Source organism: Plecotus auritus (assembly GCF_963455305.1).
Source record: "Plecotus auritus genome assembly, chromosome: 9".
Taxonomy (NCBI): Eukaryota; Metazoa; Chordata; class Mammalia; order Chiroptera; family Vespertilionidae; genus Plecotus; species Plecotus auritus.
Genome location: NC_137783.1, coordinates 25,049,034 through 25,070,039, shown reverse-complemented (window position 1 = coordinate 25,070,039; position 21,006 = coordinate 25,049,034). Strand labels below are relative to the sequence as shown.

The 21,006-nt window shown below is 43.1% G+C and overlaps 1 protein-coding gene across 1 annotated transcript in view; it reads right to left on the bottom strand.

Moving 5' to 3' along the window:
• The window catches only part of MYOF (myoferlin), a 134,470-nt gene that overhangs the window by 71,924 nt on the left and 41,540 nt on the right, over positions 1 to 21,006 (bottom strand). Inside the window, exons 6-15 of the mRNA XM_080687487.1 lie at positions 11,968 to 12,134; positions 11,243 to 11,371; positions 8,439 to 8,501; positions 8,302 to 8,352; positions 7,113 to 7,143; positions 6,538 to 6,653; positions 5,753 to 5,879; positions 4,364 to 4,467; positions 2,355 to 2,423; positions 2,214 to 2,257 (exon numbers count right to left, since the gene is read on the bottom strand). Of these exons, the coding sequence (XP_080543613.1) occupies positions 2,214 to 2,257; positions 2,355 to 2,423; positions 4,364 to 4,467; positions 5,753 to 5,879; positions 6,538 to 6,653; positions 7,113 to 7,143; positions 8,302 to 8,352; positions 8,439 to 8,501; positions 11,243 to 11,371; positions 11,968 to 12,134 (901 nt within the window). The remainder of the gene's footprint in view (positions 1 to 2,213; positions 2,258 to 2,354; positions 2,424 to 4,363; positions 4,468 to 5,752; positions 5,880 to 6,537; positions 6,654 to 7,112; positions 7,144 to 8,301; positions 8,353 to 8,438; positions 8,502 to 11,242; positions 11,372 to 11,967; positions 12,135 to 21,006) is intronic.

Genomic DNA, 21,006 nt, shown 5'->3' with positions numbered 1-21,006 from the left:
TCATTTCATTTATGGAAACTGAGATTTTTACAGAAGTCATGAGATTTGCATATGGCCACACTCAATACTATTGTCATAAAAGGAATGAACCAATTATAGGCACATTGCATAAGGAGTGTAATGTAATCATATTACATAGAATAAGTGCATGTCTTATTTTATCATGTTCATACTAATTACTGTGCTGGCTTAATAACTACAATGGGCTATATCTAAGGGTCCTTGATAGGGAGAAAAATTCCTTTTCAATTGGATTCAAATACTTATTGAGCACTACTGTGTGACAGATACTATTTTTCTGACTACAGTTGCATGCCTATAACCAAAATCTTATTATCTATATGGTAGGGACAAATTTGTCCACCATAAGTATATAAAACTTTGTGTATCTTTCCATGAGTACCTTAGTCTGTGAGCCTAACTCATGAAATGCTCTCTGGCCAAGCACATAGTAGGTGTAAAAAATAAGGTTTATATTAATAACATCCTCTCTTTAATTCTTCCTCTTCTTTATACCATTTAGTGACATACCCACTCTGAAGATTAGGACTTCATGGGAGGGAGGAAAGGCTTAGTATTTTGAGGAAAGATTATTCTACAATATAATACTATATATTATAGTATTATTATATATGATATACAGGGTTGGGCAAAAGTAGGTCTGGAAAATAACACAATAGTATGAAAAATAACACAATAATTTAATAAATAGTAATACAAGAATAAATTCTGTGTTTTGTGCACTCACAGCTGTAAACCTACTTTCACCCCACTGTTATACATCATATAATACATTATATAGTATATAATAATATTAGGATGTAGAAAATTACTAATTAAACACAATTGGCATGAGAGCTTGCAGCTTTTCTGTCCATCCAGAAGGGTCTAGACTAAAAGAATCCTTTTTAGCTTTCCTTCAAGATATTGTGCAAATATCCTACAAGGTATGTAACCTCAGATCTGGATCCAAGAAATTCCCAGTTAAAAGGGTTTCTCTGTGCATCCTAATTTGCACTATTGCTTTGGAGAGGGTAGACTAGGTCAGGAAAAAAACCTACATGTGTAGTGACCACAGGCAACTCTGGTTCAATCAGCAATGAGCCCACTGCAGAGCCTGTAAGCCAGAGTGGTCACCCGAACTACACAGAGTTCAAACCCATACTCCCAAGGGCTCTGCGGGCTCCTGGAGCTCCTTCATAATGTCACCCAAGGGTCCTAAGTGCCTTAAAACTAGCTCACACTCACTGGAAAGGACACTTTGTCCCTTCCTGGCTCTCAATTAACTGATGTGATGGGGTCATTGAACAAAATGAAGTCTTTTCTCTTCCCAAAGTGCCCTGTTGCCATAGTACCAAGAGGGTATTGACATGAAAGTCAAAAACATCTGGCTAAGGAAAAACTAAGGCCAAACAGGAGGCCCAACTGACTAACTATCTAAGTGACTATGGGCAAGTTACCTCTCTGAGCTGCAGTGTCTTCATCTGTAAAATGAATTAATCATAGTCACTATTTAATAGTCACTCTTCTAAAGACTAAATGGAATAATGCCAGGAAGGCATGAGGCACAGCACCTGGCACTTAGTGGTGCTCAAAAAACAGTAGCAAACATCATAATAAACACTGATAATGATGATGATGATGATGATGATGATGATGATGATGATGATGATGATATTTGCCACTCTCAGGGAGCTAAAGGCTGCTAATTGAATGCCCCATCTAACTAGAACACACTCAAGAATGGTCTCATTGTGGCCAATCACCACTAGGAGGGTGGTCTAGTAAAAATGCCATCAGAACCTTTCAAAGAATTTCCTGCATTCAGATAGGTAGCTCTGTCCATTTTCCTTTCTAACAATAATAGTAACAGAATGTTTTGGTGATTCTTCCCAAGAAGTGGTTTACTCCATGTCTGAGATCCATTTGGGGCAGCCTAATGGTATTTCATTCCTTATCTTGGGCATTTTCAGATCATTTCTTCCTTCTTTGTTTATGAACAGTTGAACTAAGATATTCAAAATTTTTCTGTAACAACACTATTATCATTTTTAAAGAAAACATACAGTTCCAATAACAGTTTATTCCTTCCCTCTGGGAGAAAAGCAAATATGCTAAAATGTAAGAGTCAGGTGATCTAGAGTAATGTTCCTTAATATCCAAATGTTTAATTCTTTAATTCTGAATTAGACACAAGTCCATTTTTAACTCACCAGTCATATACTGTTAGTTTTATTTTTTCACACACTGATGGAAACTGTGCAAAAGAAATAGAAAAGGTAGTCATTTCTCAATTTACTCAGTAACTATGAAAGTTAGCAGTCTTATTTTTCTGAAAGAAAAGGAAGTCAAACCTTGATCTGGAGATTAACGACTTGATTCCACTCAGGGTTTGCATTTTTCTCAATTACATTTGTGCAAACCTGTAAAATCGTCAAAGCAAAACAGTAGGTATTCAAGTTTCTAATTTTTAAAAGTTTATAATATATGCATACTAGATCATGACTCTAGCAGTTTACTTATAAATTATATACTTAGTAACCTGGTTAAAGGTTATTTTTCTTGATAATGATTTGGTAAAATATGACATGGGTTTAAGATCTCTGCTACTTTTGCGGCTAAAAGTTTTCATTTGCCAGATTTCTAACATTGTGTGAGCATAATAAGGCAAAATTAATGTTTATTGAGCACTTATTACATACTGCCTAATAACCATATCTTCATTAGCATGTCCAAACAGGTCTTTTGATTCTGCACACCCAACCCCTCCTCTGTCTACCCAAACTGGCTCCTGTCCCAATCTTTCCATCATTGTTCACCAGGTGGCTTAGGATTACAACAAAGTCAGTCACCTCTCTCTCCCCATCACACACCTCATCCAATCCATGAGTAAATCCTGACACTCTTATCTTCATGTGGACCCTGATTGGCCCCAGACACCTGCAGTTGGCTCCTACCTAGATGGTCACTTCCTCTCCTGCCTGCTCACTGTCATGTCACCCCTCTGTGTAGCATCCTCCATGAGCTCCCAGTTGCACTTAGAATAAAGTCCAGGTCCAACCTCTGGCTGATAAGCCCTACTGCTCCACCGCCCACATCTCTCTGACCTTCTTAGTTTTCCCCCTTACTCGCCAGTCCAGCCACCTGGATGTTCTTTGGCTGCAAATGTGTCTTCTCCTTGGGGCCTTTACATCTGCTATTCCCTCTGTCTGGAAGCTTCCCCACCTCCCACCCCCCACTCCAGACCTCTGCATCATCCAGGCCTCTGCGCAAATGTCACTTCCTCAAAGGTGGCCACATGATCTCCTAGCTTAATACCCCTTCAACCCCACACAATCACTTCTTGTCCCCTGCTTTATCTTCTGTGTAGTACTTGGCACTATCTGGAATTATTTAATGACTTGTTAGCTTGTTTATTGTTGTCCCTTAAGCTCCACGAGGGCAATGGCTCACTTCTATATCCCAGCACATGGGACAGTAGCTAATACTAAATAGACTTCCAAAAATTACTTCTCAAACTGATGAACCCTTTCAACACTCCTATTAGAATCTTATTACCCCCATTAATATTTCAGGAAATTGAGACTCAGGGGTACAATATTTGCCTTAACTGCCTATGGAGTGGGTAAAATCTGATTTTAAATCAGGCCTCCTCTCACTCTGGACCTCAGGGCTTTTCGGCTGCTCTCCATCGACTCTCCCAGGAAATGACACCCAGTCCATGTGTCATTTGCCAAATCTCCCTTTCATAAACAAATGGCTAAACTACGTAGAAAATACTAGTTTTTCATGCCTACAATTGTCCATTGAGGGGTATTATTCTACTATGGAATTCCACTCTCCAGTATTTGATGACGTCTGTAGATAAACATGGTGGTTACCTGTGTTTTTACACCAAGATTCCCCAGTGGACCAGGATGGGGTCCCATGTGTGACCCTCCAGTGTTAGCAGCTCCCTGGGGCATGGGAGGTGGGAAACATGACAGGAGTGGACAGCTGGGCACTGGGGGGCTAGACTCTAGAACATTTACCAGGGATTATGACAGCTAGCTAGGGAGCTTGCTTGAGATTAAGATAATATTTGGACCTGGGAAATAATCCAAATAATTCAGTAGTAGCTTTCATAATTTACATTTTTCAAAAGATTGAATTTTCCAATTTGAGTCCTGCATACTTTCCACTGCAAAATAAACCTGTGAAGAAGTCTGGAATGTGCAGGCTCAGATAATCCGCGTTCCTACAGGGTGCCCACTCATCGGGGGACACTTCAGCAAAGAGTTAGCAGGAACTCACACCAAGGGAAGCACAGAGGTTTATATAGTATTTATTTCTGGAGGCATCTGCATTTAGATCACATACAAACCTTTTTTCCAGCAAAGGAAACTTCTACAAAGGGATCCACTAGGTTCTTCTTATCTGCACTGCCTCCAAAGATTTCCTTTACCGTCTGAGAGAAGGCATCGTCCACTGGAAAGTAACATGTCACACAGCAGAGATTAAATCTGATTCTTTTAAAGAATTAGAAGTCACCCAATAAAATTAAAAATGTTCTCCTATCCACGAACACTGTCGCAACAAAAATTGTTCTCAAAAGTAGCACTGTGTTGCAGAAATTCCTTGTGTTTTAGTTGAGAGAGAAAATATTTTCTCCCCAAAGAGTTTTAAAATTAATAGGAACACCTTGAAAAATAAATTGATAAAATATTCTGTTAAGGATCAATCATTTATTGAGGAGAAAGTAGAAATAAAAAGAGACAACTCTCAAACTCAGGCCTGGTTTTAATTTGGAAAAGGTGCTTTAGGCCAAAATAATATTGGCCTAATCTGACTTTTCAGATAAATTCAGGGAAATTTGACATAATCATAAATAACACATTTAATCACTTATAAACAACAGATTTCTTTATTTTAACAAACTCAAGTAGGTAAGAATTTTAATATGTTTTAATTTATTTACTTCATTCAAAATATTTCTGAGGAAAATATGCTATGGGGGGTCATTAAAAAGGGAAGGGGGTGTTCCCAGGAAAAGTAGCAATCCTGAAGCAATCATGGCCTGAGTAGTGGGTGCTGTCCCCTGAGACTTGAAGAGGAGTCCTTTGTCCCAGGGCCCAACAGGAAGCACATAAGCCAGGCCAGGAAGATAGGATACTGGGCCTCAGCAATGACATTGGACTAACTGGACTAGTCTCTCTAAACATCAAATGCATCCAATCTCTTAAAACACATATCTCCTGATACAATACTGACAGACTTTTACTTATTGGCATTTAATCACCCTTTGCTCAGCTATTTTTAATAACCCAATGGCAAACACATTTATTTGTTTATAAAATTTCACATTTTCATTTGGGATGAAAGGAGTTTGAAGTGCTGACTGCTGACCTCTCTTTGGTATTCTCTAGAACAAAGAGAAGACATGGAACATTAAAGAAAGAAACTATGGAGAAGAGCGGGCCAAAAGACTCAACCAAAAACATGTAGCAGTGACCAATTGGCTACCTCATGAACCAGCTCAGGTAGCTTGCAATAAGGCCAAAATGAATGAAAATAAGTCATGTAAGCAAATAAATAAATAAATAAATAAATAAATAAATAAATAAATGTGTGTGTGTGTGTGTGTGTGTGTGTGTGTGTGTGTGTGTGTGTGTGTGTATGATAGGGAGCACTAATCCCTATTTGGAGTATGATTTTAACACATCTAATCATGAAAATAACTGATAATCTGGAGCAGGATGAAATCAATACATACTCTGGGGGATGTCCTCTGCTCGGTAGATTTTCAGCAAGAAGGTCACCCACCGGAGGGCAATGCCAGCAGGGAGCAACAAATTACTCTCCACATCATCACCATCATTATCACGATCCGGTTTCTCAGGCTGTTGGGGACACACAATAACAAATTACACGCACAGAAGAGCAGTGCTTGGAAGAACCAAACTGATGCCTGTAAAACCACACCAATCAGAGCCGTTTCCATTAGGATTTCCTGTTTCAGGCTTAAGAGTTCAGCCACCAATTCAACAAAACTGCTCTACAAAACTCAATGTGCATGTTTCTTTAATCAAGACACCGTGAGAAAATAATGTGTTCTGTAATTTTATGATCACAAAATAGTAGAGGGGCGAGAGAAAGAGAGAGAGAGAAAGAGAGAGAGAGAGAGAGAGAGAGCCTGACATTCTTCTGATTTCTCTCTGCCCTCTCATTATTCCTGGGTTTGCTGCCCAGTTTTCCAGATGACACTGTCCTTTTAGGTAGCAATGTCTGATTCTGCAAGTGAGCTATGCTCTATAGATAAACTCATGCAACAAAGTCCTAAAAACACACATATCTATACTGAATGAAACACCCACTCAGACACCATGAAGACGTCTAAGTTGAGCTAGAAAATAATTCTGCCACGAAGAAAAGAAGTGCTTTTGAAAAACATTTCTTAATTAGAAGCTGGGCTCCACTTTAAGTACTGGCACCCCCTTGCTAACCTTTGGCCCTATTTTGCAGTGAAAAGCGTAAATGGCAGAAAATGCAGGGGCTCACCGGAGGCTCATCTCCGGTTCCCAGGACAAACATGCTGACTTTCATGTAACCTTTAGCGCCCGAGCTGGCATCTTCGGGGTCATTGAGAAGAAGCCACTTTCTCATGACAGCATGACCTAAAATGAAAAAGGAGTAAAAGGACAAGGACACTTTAAAGGGAAGCCGACGGGTCTCTGACTTCATCTGCTGTAAGAAAACAAACATTTCCTCTAAAGTGTCATCATAGCACGCCAGTTTCCCCAGATGAGTGTCTGAATTAATGTCCTCCACTCTGTATGGCCTCCATCCCCATCCTGTCCTGTGTGACCCAAACAAGGCTCTCTACACTCTATGAATGGACTTCATCATTTGACTTTGATAAGATGCAAATATCCTCATAAAACAGAGGAATTACCTATTTTTGAACATTAAGATAATTACCATTAGATTTTTAAAAATAAAATCCATACTATTATTCATTCCCGCTAAGTATCCTTCCCCCTTCTCAATCAAGAAAACAATATTTTTTATTCCTTGATCCTCCCAACTTCCTTGATTCTCAGAATCTTCCAGTTCATGGAGAGAACATTGCTTACCAGGTTCATCATAAATGAATCCAACATCAATCTGGGAAAAAATAATTAAAGGAGTTTGGATTTTAAAATCAGTTTTAAAATCAAAGAAACCATCATTATTATATTTAAATAGAATGCTCCTGACTAGACTTAAATTTCTTTGGGACTCAACATTTCCATCATATTCTCTGTGTGTGGCATATAGGAGAACCTCAGTCCATCATTTTGAATTAATGAGCTAGTCTTAGAGCAGGAAGGAACCACGGAAGTAGGGTGATCAGGGTGTCCTTTTTTGCTTGGGACTTTCTGGTAGCACAGAAAGTTTCACATTCTATGAAACCCCTCAGTCCCAGGCAAACCTGGACTGGTGGTTAACCTACAGGAAGTCTCCTGACCCAACTGCCTATCCAATACTCTACTCCTCCAACTAATGCTAATATCAATGTAATCATTGATTGGGCACTTTAATGTGCCAGGTGCTGTGCTAGATATTTTATGTATTCTATCTCAATTATTCTATCTTCACCATGATCCCATTTTACAGATGAAGAAACTAAGTTGATCAGAGAAGTTGACATGTGGCTGGTTAGTGGCAGACAGGCTATGAACACAGGTCTGCCTGACCCAGATCAACCTCTAGGACCTCTCATGACTACAAGCTCCTTCCTTTGAGATGCAGCCCATTCCATGTAGAAGGCACCAAGTATGTGTCCTTAATTCCAATGTTCGTTACTTAGAAAAGCACCCTGATTCTCATCCCTGGTTTGGCTTGCCTTTGTACTCCAGATTTATAAGAAGTGGCTTTGCAGATGGTGCCCTGGGGCCACTGGTAAATGCAGCTGTGTGATGGGCTTCTTCCCATAAATCACCCCTTCCCTTTGAAGCAGTGTACTGGCTTCCATCCACTGCTGGGGTGCTGGGAAGGGCCCGATGTGGCAGTTTTGGGTTATCTTGCTTTAGGGTGCTGCTAAGTGTTGTTACTTTGGAAATCACTACACTCAGAGGATATGCAGCTGGTTTCTGGTCCCTGGGGCATTCATGTCCTACTGGTATTCCAGCCCTCAGCAAGGATCATGGCATCAATCCCTGACACATAACCTTAAGATGTCACCAAGATGGGCATCCTGAGATCTGGCCAGGAACCTGAGTCCTCATTATGAAAGTGCCCATCTTTGATGTAAGTTGAATGAAACTGACAGTTGTCACCCACCTTAAATTCCCCCATCAGACAATCTGCCCGCAAAGAATGGGAATTATAAACCTGGAAGAAAGAAGAATGGGGGAAAGATTAGTGGCTCTATCTGGCAGATAGTGGGCACCACCTTCCTACTCCGTTGCCCCCCTTACCCGAATGCTGATGATCTCATCCATCAATTCAGAAGGGGTTATGTGGACATTGTAGAAAAATAACTGTCAAAACAAAGAGAAGATTGTTTGAATGTTAGGAAGAATGAACTCGGGTTTAGTGTGTACGATACTATAATTTTGAGGGTCCTCCCCAAAAATACAACAAACTCCATATTAGGTTTGACCATGTGAACACATTGCAAGACCTGAGAAAAGGCCCCAAGACTTACGCTTCATAGGCTTGATAATAAACGCACCTCTGCATGTTGAAAAGGAAAAAAAGGTTAAGTAACAGCTATAGTGTTTATTTACCTAAATAAGATTATTCTTTTTGAATCAGATAGCTACTAGCTTAATTAAGTAAAGAGTTAAAGTTGCATTTTATGCTTAGGGCTTGTATGACCTGGCAAGTTGAGTTTAATTCTATCATTTTTAGCTCTATCATTTGTGTTTAGTGACTCTAATTTTGTTCTTTCTAACAAAACACCTTCAAAGTCAACTTTGCCCATCAGATAATGTTAGTTCCTCAGGAGAGTCAATATTGACCACATTTTAACTCATTGTACCAGCTAAGTTTATGAAAGTTGATTCTTGGGAGATAAATATTGGATACATAGAGGTTGTACATAAAACCAAGTTTTATGTACCAATAAAGTTTACTTCTAAGAGAGAAAGATTGAGCATTTACTTAAACTGACACATTTTTCTCCTACTTTTTACTTATAAATATTTTCTACAAAGAAATAGAAAAAAAAACAGTAAAATAAATACCATCTTTCATTTATGTTCACCAATTGTTACCATTTTGGGGACATTTCAGGTTTAGTGAATTATTTGAAAGTTCTAGGTACCATAACACTTCACTCCTTAAAACAGATTCTCATGCATCTCCTAAGAGCAAGACATCCTTATATACAATCACACTACTATTATCACACCCAAGAAATACAACAGCTAACATATAGTCATTCAAATTTCTACAACTGTCCTGAAAAAAGTTTTTTAAATCTAGGACCACTCTAATATCATACATTGCATTTAGTTGTTGTGTCTGTTTAGTCTCCTTTTATCTAGAACAGTACTCCTGCCTGTTTTCGTTGTTTGTTTTTGTCTGTCATGACTGGTTATGCTAAAGAATACCCCACAATCTGGATGATTCCTCACTGTTAGATTCACATTGACCACTGGACAAGAAACAACCCAGGTGAGGATTACTCCATGAGATCACATCAGGACACACATGTCAGTCTGACCCATGATTGGTGATACAATTTTTAATCTCTTGGTTAAGAACATGTACATAAACTAGTGATGTTTTAGTAAAATTCCTTTCTTGATGTATAAATTGGCTCAGTTATCTGATTCTTCCCTTTTGCCAAGAGATCTAATCTCAAAAAAAAAAAATCATTAAAATGGGAAAATTCTGAGATGGTGAATCATGCTGGGCTCCTGAGAATGTAACTGAGTAAATATTTACCCTGCATTATAAACGCACTCATAGGTCTTCCGCCTTTGGCATCCAGTACCTTGTCCTCCCTGCAATCCAGGCTTGTCCTCCAACATGACCTCCCAGCCTTTCCCCAAGTCCATTTCAAATGCCCCATCTCAGTGAGCACCCACCCCCCTCTTAAATGAACTCTGGAACCCCTTATCTGCAGGCTGCTGTCTGCGATACACTGCAGGAGGAAGAGAGGTGAGAAGGAAATGGGGCTTTCTCCAAAGCTGGGGGCCAGCTTGAACAAAGGGGCAGAAGCAGGAACACTAGACAGAAGAAACCAGTTCTTTGTGAACAGCGGTCACCAGCATCTCTAGGAAGCAGAAAGCTGGGGCTGGGATTAGAAGCTTTAGGGAACTGAGAGGAACTGTGATAAGAAACTGTGGTAGGAAAGGCTTGGACTCAGAAAACATCATGAGATGCAGGCCACAGGAATCTTAGAAATGCATCTCCTCGGCTGGCCATGGTGGCTCAGTGGTTGAGCGTCGACCTGTGACCCAGGAGGTCATGGCTCGATTCCCAGTCAGGGCACAAGCTCGGGTTGCGAGCCTGCTCCCAGTTAGGGAGTGTGCAGAAGGCAGTTGATCAACGATTCTCTCTCATCATTGATGTTTCTCTCTCTCTCTCTCCCTCTCCCTTCCTCTCTGAAATCAATAAAAATATATTTTTTTAAAAAAGGAAAAGAAGTGCATCTCCTCAATAGAGCAAATCTGGACTCTCAAAATTCCCCAAACCTGTAATTTCTCTTCACAGGCCTAATTGTGGAGTTTTGTGGCATTTGAGTCAGGTTTTCAGCATTTTTGAGGAAGGTATTCAGTATTTTTTTTTTGAGGAGTGTTACAGAAGAACCCAACAGAACCAAGCTATATTCTCAGTATAACAAGAGAGAGAGAGAGAGAGAAAAAAAATCTTTTTTGCTCATCATTGCGTTCTTTAACATCTATTATTTTTATGGCCAAGTAAGTTTTGACACTGTTACAAAGTCAGGTCACTTAGCCACACAGAGCATCCTGCTGATTGGAAAGACCAAAGGCAGAAGTAGATGCCGTCATGGGCTCCACATAGGAGTACCAGGATCCATTACGAAGGGCTCCGTCAGGAGATTGTTGCAAGAATCCCAGAGAGACCCCAGCAGCTCTGAGAAGCAATGATGAAGCAGGCTGTGTGATTCCAGCGGTTCTTACCTTTAACACTGGAACTTTGTATTGTCTTTACCAGTTAAGTTGTATGTGTTCCCCTCCCACATGGGACAGGGGACAGGTGGGTGGAAGGTGCATGTACATAGAACAGACTCCCTGAGCCCGTTTACCTCATCGAAAAATGGATTGTTCCCTCTCTTGATTCTTGTTCGGTGCGTCTGGCCACAAACGTAGACTTTGACCACAGGTTTTATGTTGTTGCCACTTAACTGCCGGCCCTCAATCACTCGAACCCGGATCTGCAAGCACAGAAGGGGTGCTGTTACGGGTGCTTTCCCAGCCCACATTGTAAGAGAATCCTCAGGCCCTGCCTCCACTTGTTCACCTGGGAGGATGGCTGAACCCGGCCGGGCGGCTTGGCAATGTCCCGGTGCTAACGGATTGGGAGCAGCCACCTGTGCTCATTCCCAAGGTGGGGACAGGGGTTGGGTCGCAGAAACCAAGAGTGGGGTTGAAATACTCCAGAGCTGGCCTGGGGAAGGGCAGGCAGGGCTGAGGCCACTGCTCAGACCCCAGCTGAGCCCTGGGATGTACAAACTCACTCCACAGCCATCTCTGCGAAGAAGGCAGTGCCCAGAGCTATGAAAACGTAGTGCCCGTGCTTCTATTCCTACCCCCGCGGGAAGCAGGGATGGTTTTATTTCCCATCGAGCTTCACTACACCTCCTCCCGCACGAAGAAGAACGATGGAGAGCTCTTCTTATTGGGTTAAGGACCTGATGTCCTCTAACTAGCTGAGCCACTGCCGATGGAGCAGGTCCTCCCGGCAGCCCTGCAATGGCAGAAGCTGGACACTGTGGTGAGACAAGGCCCCGGGCACTCGGGCTCTCCCTACCTGGAAGTCCTGTGGCTTGTTGGACAGCAGCCGCCGGGTGTTCTTCCCTTTCGTGATCCTCCGGGCAAGCTGAGCTTCAGACACCGTCCTACCTGACACCTTGGGCCCCGGGTCCCTGACCGTGCTGTCCAAGCCATCTTCCTCACCTCCACTTTCCTCCTCCTCTCCTAAAACAAGCAAAAGGAACCCAGTCAGAGTTGGCCCTCCCCTGTGACTGTCTGAGCACTCCGGCTTCCTGGACAGAGAGTTTTCTGTGTTCCTGAGGCTCAGGTGAAGGAGGCGCCTCTTGGTGACATTGACCTGGGCTTGTTTAGACTCAGATTCTGGAGGAAGATGTGTTCGTGGTGCATGATGGCACTCCTTTAGGCTGTCTTCAAAATGACAGGGAGACTGCCTGAGACCACGGGAGAGGGTGTGAGGCTCAGTCAGACCCAGCAGAAATCACCCAGCTCTGATCTCGGAGCCCAGCCTGATGTTAAGGGGCCTTACAGCGGTGAGGATGGAGGGATGAGGGTATCCATGGGAAACTGGAGCCCTGAGAGAAGGCTCCAACCCCACCCTTCCCACTGCAGGTCTCCTCCCGAGATGTGCTCATGAGGTTTGTACTGTCTCCTTCCTGCTTGCGCCTCCTGATGGAAGAACGCCCTCTCCACCCGCTTGCCAAGCAGACCACGGTGGTCATCCTGCTCTCCCTTTTGTCCCGGTTTGTCAGTTCCACACACATCTGTGCCCTCACGTACCCCCTTCCCCCTCCCCCCCTCTTCCCTTCCATTCAGTGGAGAGCTGTTCCTTTTTGGTAGAGTGAACCCCCTTCCACTGCCTGAGAGCCTACTTCCTTCTGATTCTTTAGGGACCCTCCAGATCTCTCTCTCTCTCTCTCTCTCTCTTTCTCCTCTCTCTCTCTCTCTCTCTCTCGTTCTCTCTCGCTCTCTCTCTCTCTCCCTCCCTCCCTCCCTCTTTCTCTTTCTCGCCTCCAGTGGTCCCTTCTCCATGGTCACCTTCCCTCTGCATTCAAATATGCACAAATCTTTCACTCCTTAAAAAAGCAAAAAACAACTCCACCTACTGTGTCTCCCCTTTCTTTCATTCACAAACTCTTGAAACTCACTGACAAACTTCAGCTTTTCTTTTCCTAATAGACAAAAAGTCTGAACTCCCAGTAATTGGTGCAATATAATTTAAGAGAGACTAGGAAAAAGTCCTGCATTTGAACTCCCCACCATTACAATACAAAGTCAAGTAAGAGGTTTAATTTCCACATGGAGTTATCTCACATCACAGTATGAATTAGTTCAATCAGCTTGCTATGTAGCACGGCTCTTAAAGCTTGGGGTCTGGAGTCATGCTGCCTGGGTTCAAATCCTAAATTTGAGACATGAGTGTGAGTCAGTTTTTTACTTTCCATTTCCCCATTTACAAAAAGGGGGAAATCACAGTACTTACCACAGGGTATTGTAAAGATAAATGTAATCTACACGTAAAGCCTTCAACACAGTGCCTGGCACAGAGTAGCACCCAATAAATTAAAATTTAGGTGTTGTTGAGAAATCAGTTTGGGTTGGAGCACAGAACGCTGGAACAGTCCTGGAGAGCAGCAATGGGTGGGGTGGGATCTGAAGCAATCAGTGGAAGCATGGGGGCTGGGAGCACAGAGGGAGGAAGGAGCAACCATGAGGAAGTAAAAGGCCTCCCCGATGTACTGCTTCAGAGTTTAGCCCAGCATGAACCCTCCTCCTCAACACCCTTCCATTCCTGCTGAGCCCCTCCAACCTGGCTTCTGCTCTGCAAAGGTCAACCATGACCTCTTCTTACTACTTTAGGAACCTTTCTGAATCCTCATGCTTGATCTCCATAGCATTGGACACTGGGACCCACACCTACGTCTTTGAATCATGCAGCTCTCCTCCTGGTGCTCCAACTAAACCTTTTCAGGCACTTCCGTGGGCCTCCCTTCCTGTCTCCTACTCACCAAGTGTGACTTCCCACTCTGCTCCCCAGCCAGCCCTCTGCTCCTTTGACACTTCATGGTCCTTCAAGGAGCCCCAGACCCACAGAATGTTAGACTCGAGGGGACCTTAGAGAGCCTGCCTCTCACCCACTTTACAGATGAGGTCAATAGAGCTGAAGTGACTTGGGTTACTAGGAGCTGAGCTGAAACCAGGACCAAGTCTTTGCCCTACCTCACTGGTGCAAGAGTAGATTAAAACCAGGCTTCAGCTGAAAGAGATGCTGTCCTCCTAATCCTTCATCACTGCTGTCAGGGTCAAGAAACCCCATAGAAGTCAAGGGTATGGAATAGCTACCTTTGACCTTTGCAATGTAACCGGGGCCTCACCTTCCCTATTCTTGAGGAGGCTTCCAAAGAAGGGATTTCCCACTACCCATCTGCGGCACTTGGCTCTTAGAATGTCCTTTCTCCTATTCTCCACCAAGTGAGCTCCTCAACTTCTCAACACTTCAAGTTCCAGAGGAAATGTACTGTCTTGGAACAGGCCCTCCCTGCCTCTCCTAGAGGGAGTGAGTCACCCCTTCACATGCCTTCTACACATTGTTCGACCCAGTCCTTCCCACAGAGACTTGCGTCTATTGTTAACCCGTAGGTTTCCCCACAACCAGCCACTCTCAGAGGCGGAGGCTTGACTTTCCTTCTTTCTACCTGCCCCCTGCCTGACATAAAATCCTAGTGTACAGCAGGGGCTCGATGAATGTGGAATGAGTCATAAACCAGGCATCCTGACCGCTGCTCCTACCTTCTCAAGTTCTCAGAAAGAGTACCCAGACACCAGGGCAGCGCTCCCACAACCTGCGCACCAGCTCAGGGAAGCACAGAGGCTCAGGCTTGCCTTCTGCAAACCTGTTCCAGACTGGGCAATGCACGGCTTTAAGCTCCTCCAACAACTAACTCTAACTTCCTGGCCCGAGAGGGAGTTCCTCCCGCTGTGGATTGTTCCTTTTGGGGTTGGTGGTTGTTTAGGGCAGCAAGCAGGAGAAGGGGTAAAGCACTCCTTTGCTGCACCGACTCAGAATGAGCCCTCATTAAACTCTTGATGGATGCTTCAGAAACAGACTGCAGGTAATGATGAGCCAGTTTCTTCTGGAAACACCTTCTGTTATCCAGACTTTAGGCTGGAGGGACCGACGTGAGGGACCAGCCTAAGTCATGGCGGCCGCCAGCATCTCTGCATAGCAGCGGAAAGATATTTGAGCAGGAAATCACTCCTTTATGTGGCAGGAAGCTGCACAGGTTAAACAATGCTACCCTAAGTGTTCCACAAAGAATGAGGGGGGCCCCTAAGGCACTGCCCAACGCACCCTTCTGCACAAGCCCTTTCATTATCCAAATGTGAGTGTGTGTGCTGGCATGCCCTGTACATGAGACCCAGGCATGGATCTGAACCACAGCCACGTGGATCTGCAAACAATGACTCTTTCATGACCACAGCGGCAACTGAGCGGGGAGCCCCTGACTGAATAGGAAGTTGCTGGTTGTATTTGCTTCCTAGAGCTGTTGTAACAAAGTACCACAAACTGGTTGGCTTAAACAATTTAAATTTATTCTCTGATAGTCCTAAACCCTACAAGTCCAAAATCAAGGTGTTGGCAGGGCCATGCTCTCTTGGAAGCCTCTAGGGAAAGATCTTTCCTTGACGCTACTAGCTGGTGGCTCCTGAATCCTTGGCGTTCTTTTGCTTGTGGCTGCATCACTCCAGTCTCTGTCTCTATTGTCACACGGCCTTCTCCCCTGTGTGTCCCTGTGTCCTCACCGCTTCTCATAAGGACACCAGTCATTGGATTTAGGGCCCTCCCTAATCCAGTATGACCTCATCTATAACAATAAAGGCATAATATGCTAATTAGACCAGATAACCTTCTGGACAAAGCCGGGGCTGCGAGGGCCGAGCCCCTTGCATGAATTTCATGCATCGGGCCTCTAGTCTTAACTATAAAGACCCTATTTCTAAATAAGGTCACACTCTCAGGTTCTGGGTGGACAGGAATTTGAGGACACTATTCAACTCATCATAGAGGACAGCTCTTGTGTCCTTCTCTTTGCTCCATCTATTACTCTAGTCCGCAAGTCTGCAATCAGAAAAGAATTCCCACATCCTCCCAACTCCAAATCTACCATCCTCCCTGCATCTGTTGTCTGCCTTCCCTCCTGCTACAACCCCTGATCTGTCGATGGGTCCTGACCTGAGGCCAACCCTTCTGCATAGGCATGGATCCTATCTCCTCTTGCTACTCAAGGATTCTCCTTCTGCAATTTCTGCCTCTGTGTCTGCTCATTAGGTTCCCCCCTGTACATGAGCATTCCCATCAAGCTATAAACATGCTGTTCAGTGAAGGAAACCATAACCATCAACAAAACGAAAAGGCAACCTACTAAATGGGAGAAGACATTCACCATTGATACATCCAGTAAGGGCTGAATGTACAAAATACATAAGCAACTCATACAAATTAACACCCCCCAAAAAAACCAAACATTAAAAAATGGGCAGAGGACCCTAATAGACATTTCTCCAAAGAGGACATACATGCCCAATGAACATATGAAAAGGCACTCAGCATTACTAATCATCAGGGAAATGCAAATTAAAACCACAATGAGATATCACCTCACACTCTCAGAATGGCTATTATTAATAAATCAACAAAGCTGCACTTTAAAATAATTTAAGAATATAAACATGTGGAAATATAGCCCACAATTAAAAAATAAAACTTTCCTGGACCTCACAGAGCCTCGATAGTTACTGCTCATCTTTACTGTTCCTCTCCAGCTGCAACACGCCCTTCACAGTTCCTGTGCTGAGTGCCATCCTGCCTCCCCAACAATTACCATGTCACACAGTCAAATCCTCCCGAGCTTTGACTACAGCCAGCACTGACCTGCCTTCTTTCTGAATGTCATTAACCCCCTCTGTGACCCACACTTGCTCACAAGTGATGTTTTTTTGTTTGTTTGTTTTTTTTAAATATATTTTATTGATTTTTTACAGAGAGGAAGGGAGAGGGATAGAGAGTTAGAAACATCGATGAGAGAGAAACATCGATCAGCTGCCTCCTGCACACTCCCCACTGGGGATGTGCCCGCAACCAAGGTACATGCCCTTGACCGGAATCGAACCCGGGACCCTTCAGTCCGCAGGCCAACGCTCTATCCACTGAGCCAAACCGGTTTCGGCACAAGTGATGTTTTAATGAACACTTAGGAATGGCTCTCCATCACAACTCCAGCAACTTAACAAGCCTTCATAATTCCTGAGATGTACTGTTGGCCTCTTTCCAGAAACTCAATAGCAATATTCCTACACACTACCTCTGTATGTAGTCACCTGTGACAATGGCACTTCCCTATAAGGCTACTGTTTGCCCACCCAGTGGGAAAGAGTTGGTGGCCTTATGAATCAGTCAGATTTGCCTTTGCCATGCCTAACAGTACCTTTCCCCAGTGGGTAGCAACAACCCCTCTTCTTCCTCCAGCCTCCCACCTTCTCCTCATCTAGCATTTCTCCTCCCTATCAAGCACAAGAGAGTGGACTACTAGTCACTCAGATGTCATCAGATCTGCAGGCTGTTCCTTCCCCACCTCCATCACCTCCGTCTAACCACAGGAATGTCCTGTTAGCAATGCCTAAGAATGGTGGAAGAAAAGGGACACTTGCCCAGTCACCCTTGGGTTTCTCTTGGCCTGGAATATAGCCACCTCCCCACAAGCCGCACCCCACCCTGCCTAGCAGGCAGCCTTATCCAAACACTCTTCCCACTCATTTTTTTTTAGAGTCCAAGAATGCCAACCACTGCCCGTGATATTAATTTTGCTTCTCATGACAAAGTCTTGATAAGTGGTGGTACTGGTTAAGGCAGAATTTAATTACGAAAGGTCATGGGAAAGAACAAAGGGCTGGTATAATATCATCAAGGACGGGGGGGGGCAGTTGGGGGCAACCAGGCAGGCAGTGGGGGAGAGTTGGGGGCAACCAGGCCGGCAGGGGGGCAGCACTTACATCGTAAAGTTGTTGCAATGATTAAATGATAACACCCCCTGATGTAAGCAGGGGGTGTTAATTTGTATGAGTTGCTTATGTATTTTGGATATTCCCTTTCTCATGAAGTTAAAAAGTACAAAACAGAATAGGAGAGAGTAAGTTTCTAAGCATGAAAACATTTGGAGATAACAGCTGATTTAGCTGGAATGTTGAATAATAACTTCTCTGGGTTTCTAACATGCTACAGTATATAAATAAATGTCTGTATCCAACCATAAGCAGGTGGATGAGGGAGGAGGAATAAAAAACAAAAAACACCACATTAGCAATTCACTACCCTCCACCCCAATTCTTGGGTAAATGGTACTATACGTGCCCTAAGAGTCTCCTGGAATGGTTCCAAATCATAGACCAGAACAAAGGTACCACGAAGAGCTTCTAACCAAACAGCAACACAAACACATGTGGGAAATAAAGCCAGTCTGGGAAATATTGCCCCAAGAGCTCTGTCGGAGTCTGGACAAGATAATGTTAACAGGTAAACACAACTCCAGGACTCCTCAAACTGAGCTCCAAAAATCTATCTGCATCACGATCTCCTGGAAGTTCCTGTTAACCATACAAATTAGGGGGAGGAGGAGTTCCCCTTTAAACCAGCTAAACTAGACTTTCTGGAGGTAAGTGCCTGAAATCTGAACATTTAAATAACTCCCTTGACGATTTTACTGTGTCTAAAATTTAAGAACCACTGGTCTATTATGATCACTTTGATTTTCTTAAATATCCTGGAAAAAAGTTGGCCTAATCCAATCAGTTTGCTGGCCACAGTCATTTAGAGGTCCTGCAACAATCTCCTAGCACATTGATCATTTTCCAGCTCAGCTCTGACCAAGTCAGTCCATGTCCAGAAAACAAACAAGGTGTCCATCAAGGACAAATGTCCCAGCCTTGCACTCCCAGCCCTCAGGAACATGCTTCCCTTTTATTACACCTCTGAATGGATCAGTCAAATTTGTTTGTTCCCTAGTGTTCTCCAAAATGACTTTCTTGGAAAAAAAATATATAACCATGTCCATTGCCCTTCCACCGTTCACCCATCCATGCATTCACTCAACCAACCAATCATTTATCTACTACTTATGACTTCCCAAGTGCTGCAGTAGGCACTAAGAATCCACAGCTGAAACAAACAGCTGAAAGAAGTTATTTCCATGTAATAATCTGCCTACTCTTCTCTTGAGTAATTTATTATATTCAGCTATGACCTATATTTATTCATATTTATACCTTCCCTTTCTCGTGAAATGCAAACTCCTTGGTGGCAAACAATGCCTTTCTCACCTGTGTATGTCTCCAAACAGGTGTCAATAAACGCTTTCTGAGTTGGATATAATTTAATTTCAAGCAAAGTGACTTTGGTGTTTGTGGAATTAAACCAATTTGAAGCACCAAGTCTGGCTAAGCATGACATTTTGCATTTCTATCATTGGATAAAGCACAATTTTAACAAATGGTTCTTTAAAAATAGATGGGAGATTTTAAAAATAGTTTAATCCGAGCATGAGAATGTGGGCTCCAGTCAAGCTAACTGACATCTTGCGAACTGAGTGGAGAAAGTAACAGGTTTTCAGGAGGTCAAGCCTGCAGCCTGGATCATCCCACGCATCTGTCATGGGAACAGTCTCAGAAGTAGACCAAAGAAAGGGTACCTTTAACACCACACACTTTAGTCAAGCCACCTAAAATCCCTGCTCTGCAAAAGACAATGTCAAAAGAATTCAAACACAAGTCACAGACAGAGAGAAAATATTTGCAAAAAGACATATCTGACTAAGGACTATTATTTAAAATATACAAAGAACTCTTAGAACACAACAATAAGAAAACAAACAACCTGACTAAAACAGACCAAAGACCTTAACAGATACCTAATAAAAGAATATATACAGATGGCAAATAAGCATATGAAAAGATGCTCCACACCAATTGTCATCAGGGACCACTACATGCTTATCTGAATGGCTCTAAATCTGGCAAGGATGTGGAGCAATTAGAACTCTCATTCATTGCTGGTGGGAATGCAAATAGTACAGACACTTTGGAAGACAGTTTGGAAGTTTCTTACAAAACTAAACCTACTCTTACCACATACAATACAGCAATCATGCTCCTTGGTATTTACTCAAAGGAGTTGAAAATGCATGTCCACAAAACAAAAAAAACAAAAAAAACAAAAAATGCACATTGATGTTTACAGCACCCTAATTCATATTTGCCAAATTTGGAAGCAACCAGGATATCCTTCAGCAGGGGAATGGATAAATAAACTGTGGTACATCCAAACAATGGAGTATTATTCAGCACTTAGAAAAATAAGCTACAAGCTGTGAAAAGACATGGAGGACCAAGTGAAAGAAGCCAATCTTAAAAGGCTATATATTGCATGATTCCAACTCTAGGACAATCGGGGGGGGAGGGGGGAGGGGAACTATGGAGACAATGAAATGACCAGTGGTGACCAAAGGTTGGTGGTGGGGAGAGATGAATATGCAAAGCACGAAGGATCTTTAGGGCACTGGAAATACTCTGTATTACAGAGAGGAAGGGAGAGGTAGAGAGAGTTAGAAACATCGATGAGAGAGAAACATCGATCAGCTGCCTCCTGCACACCCCCTACTGGGGATATGCCGGCAACCAAGGCACATGCCCTTGACGGGAATCGAACCTGGGACCCTTCAGTCCACAGACCGACGCTCTATCCACTGAGCCACACCAGTTAGGGCTGGAAATACTCTGTATTATATTATAATGATGGATACATGTCATTATATTTTTGTCCAAACCCACTGAACTATGATGTGTCAAAGTAGGTTCATCCTTCATAAAAAATGTACCATTCTGATGAGTGATGTTGATTATGGGGGAAGCAATGTATGTGTGAGGGCAGGGAATATTGAGGAAATCTCTGTACCTTCCTCTCAATTTTGTGGTAAACCTAAAACTGCTCTTTAAAAAAGTCTTTAAAAAAACTCACAGGAACCCCTCA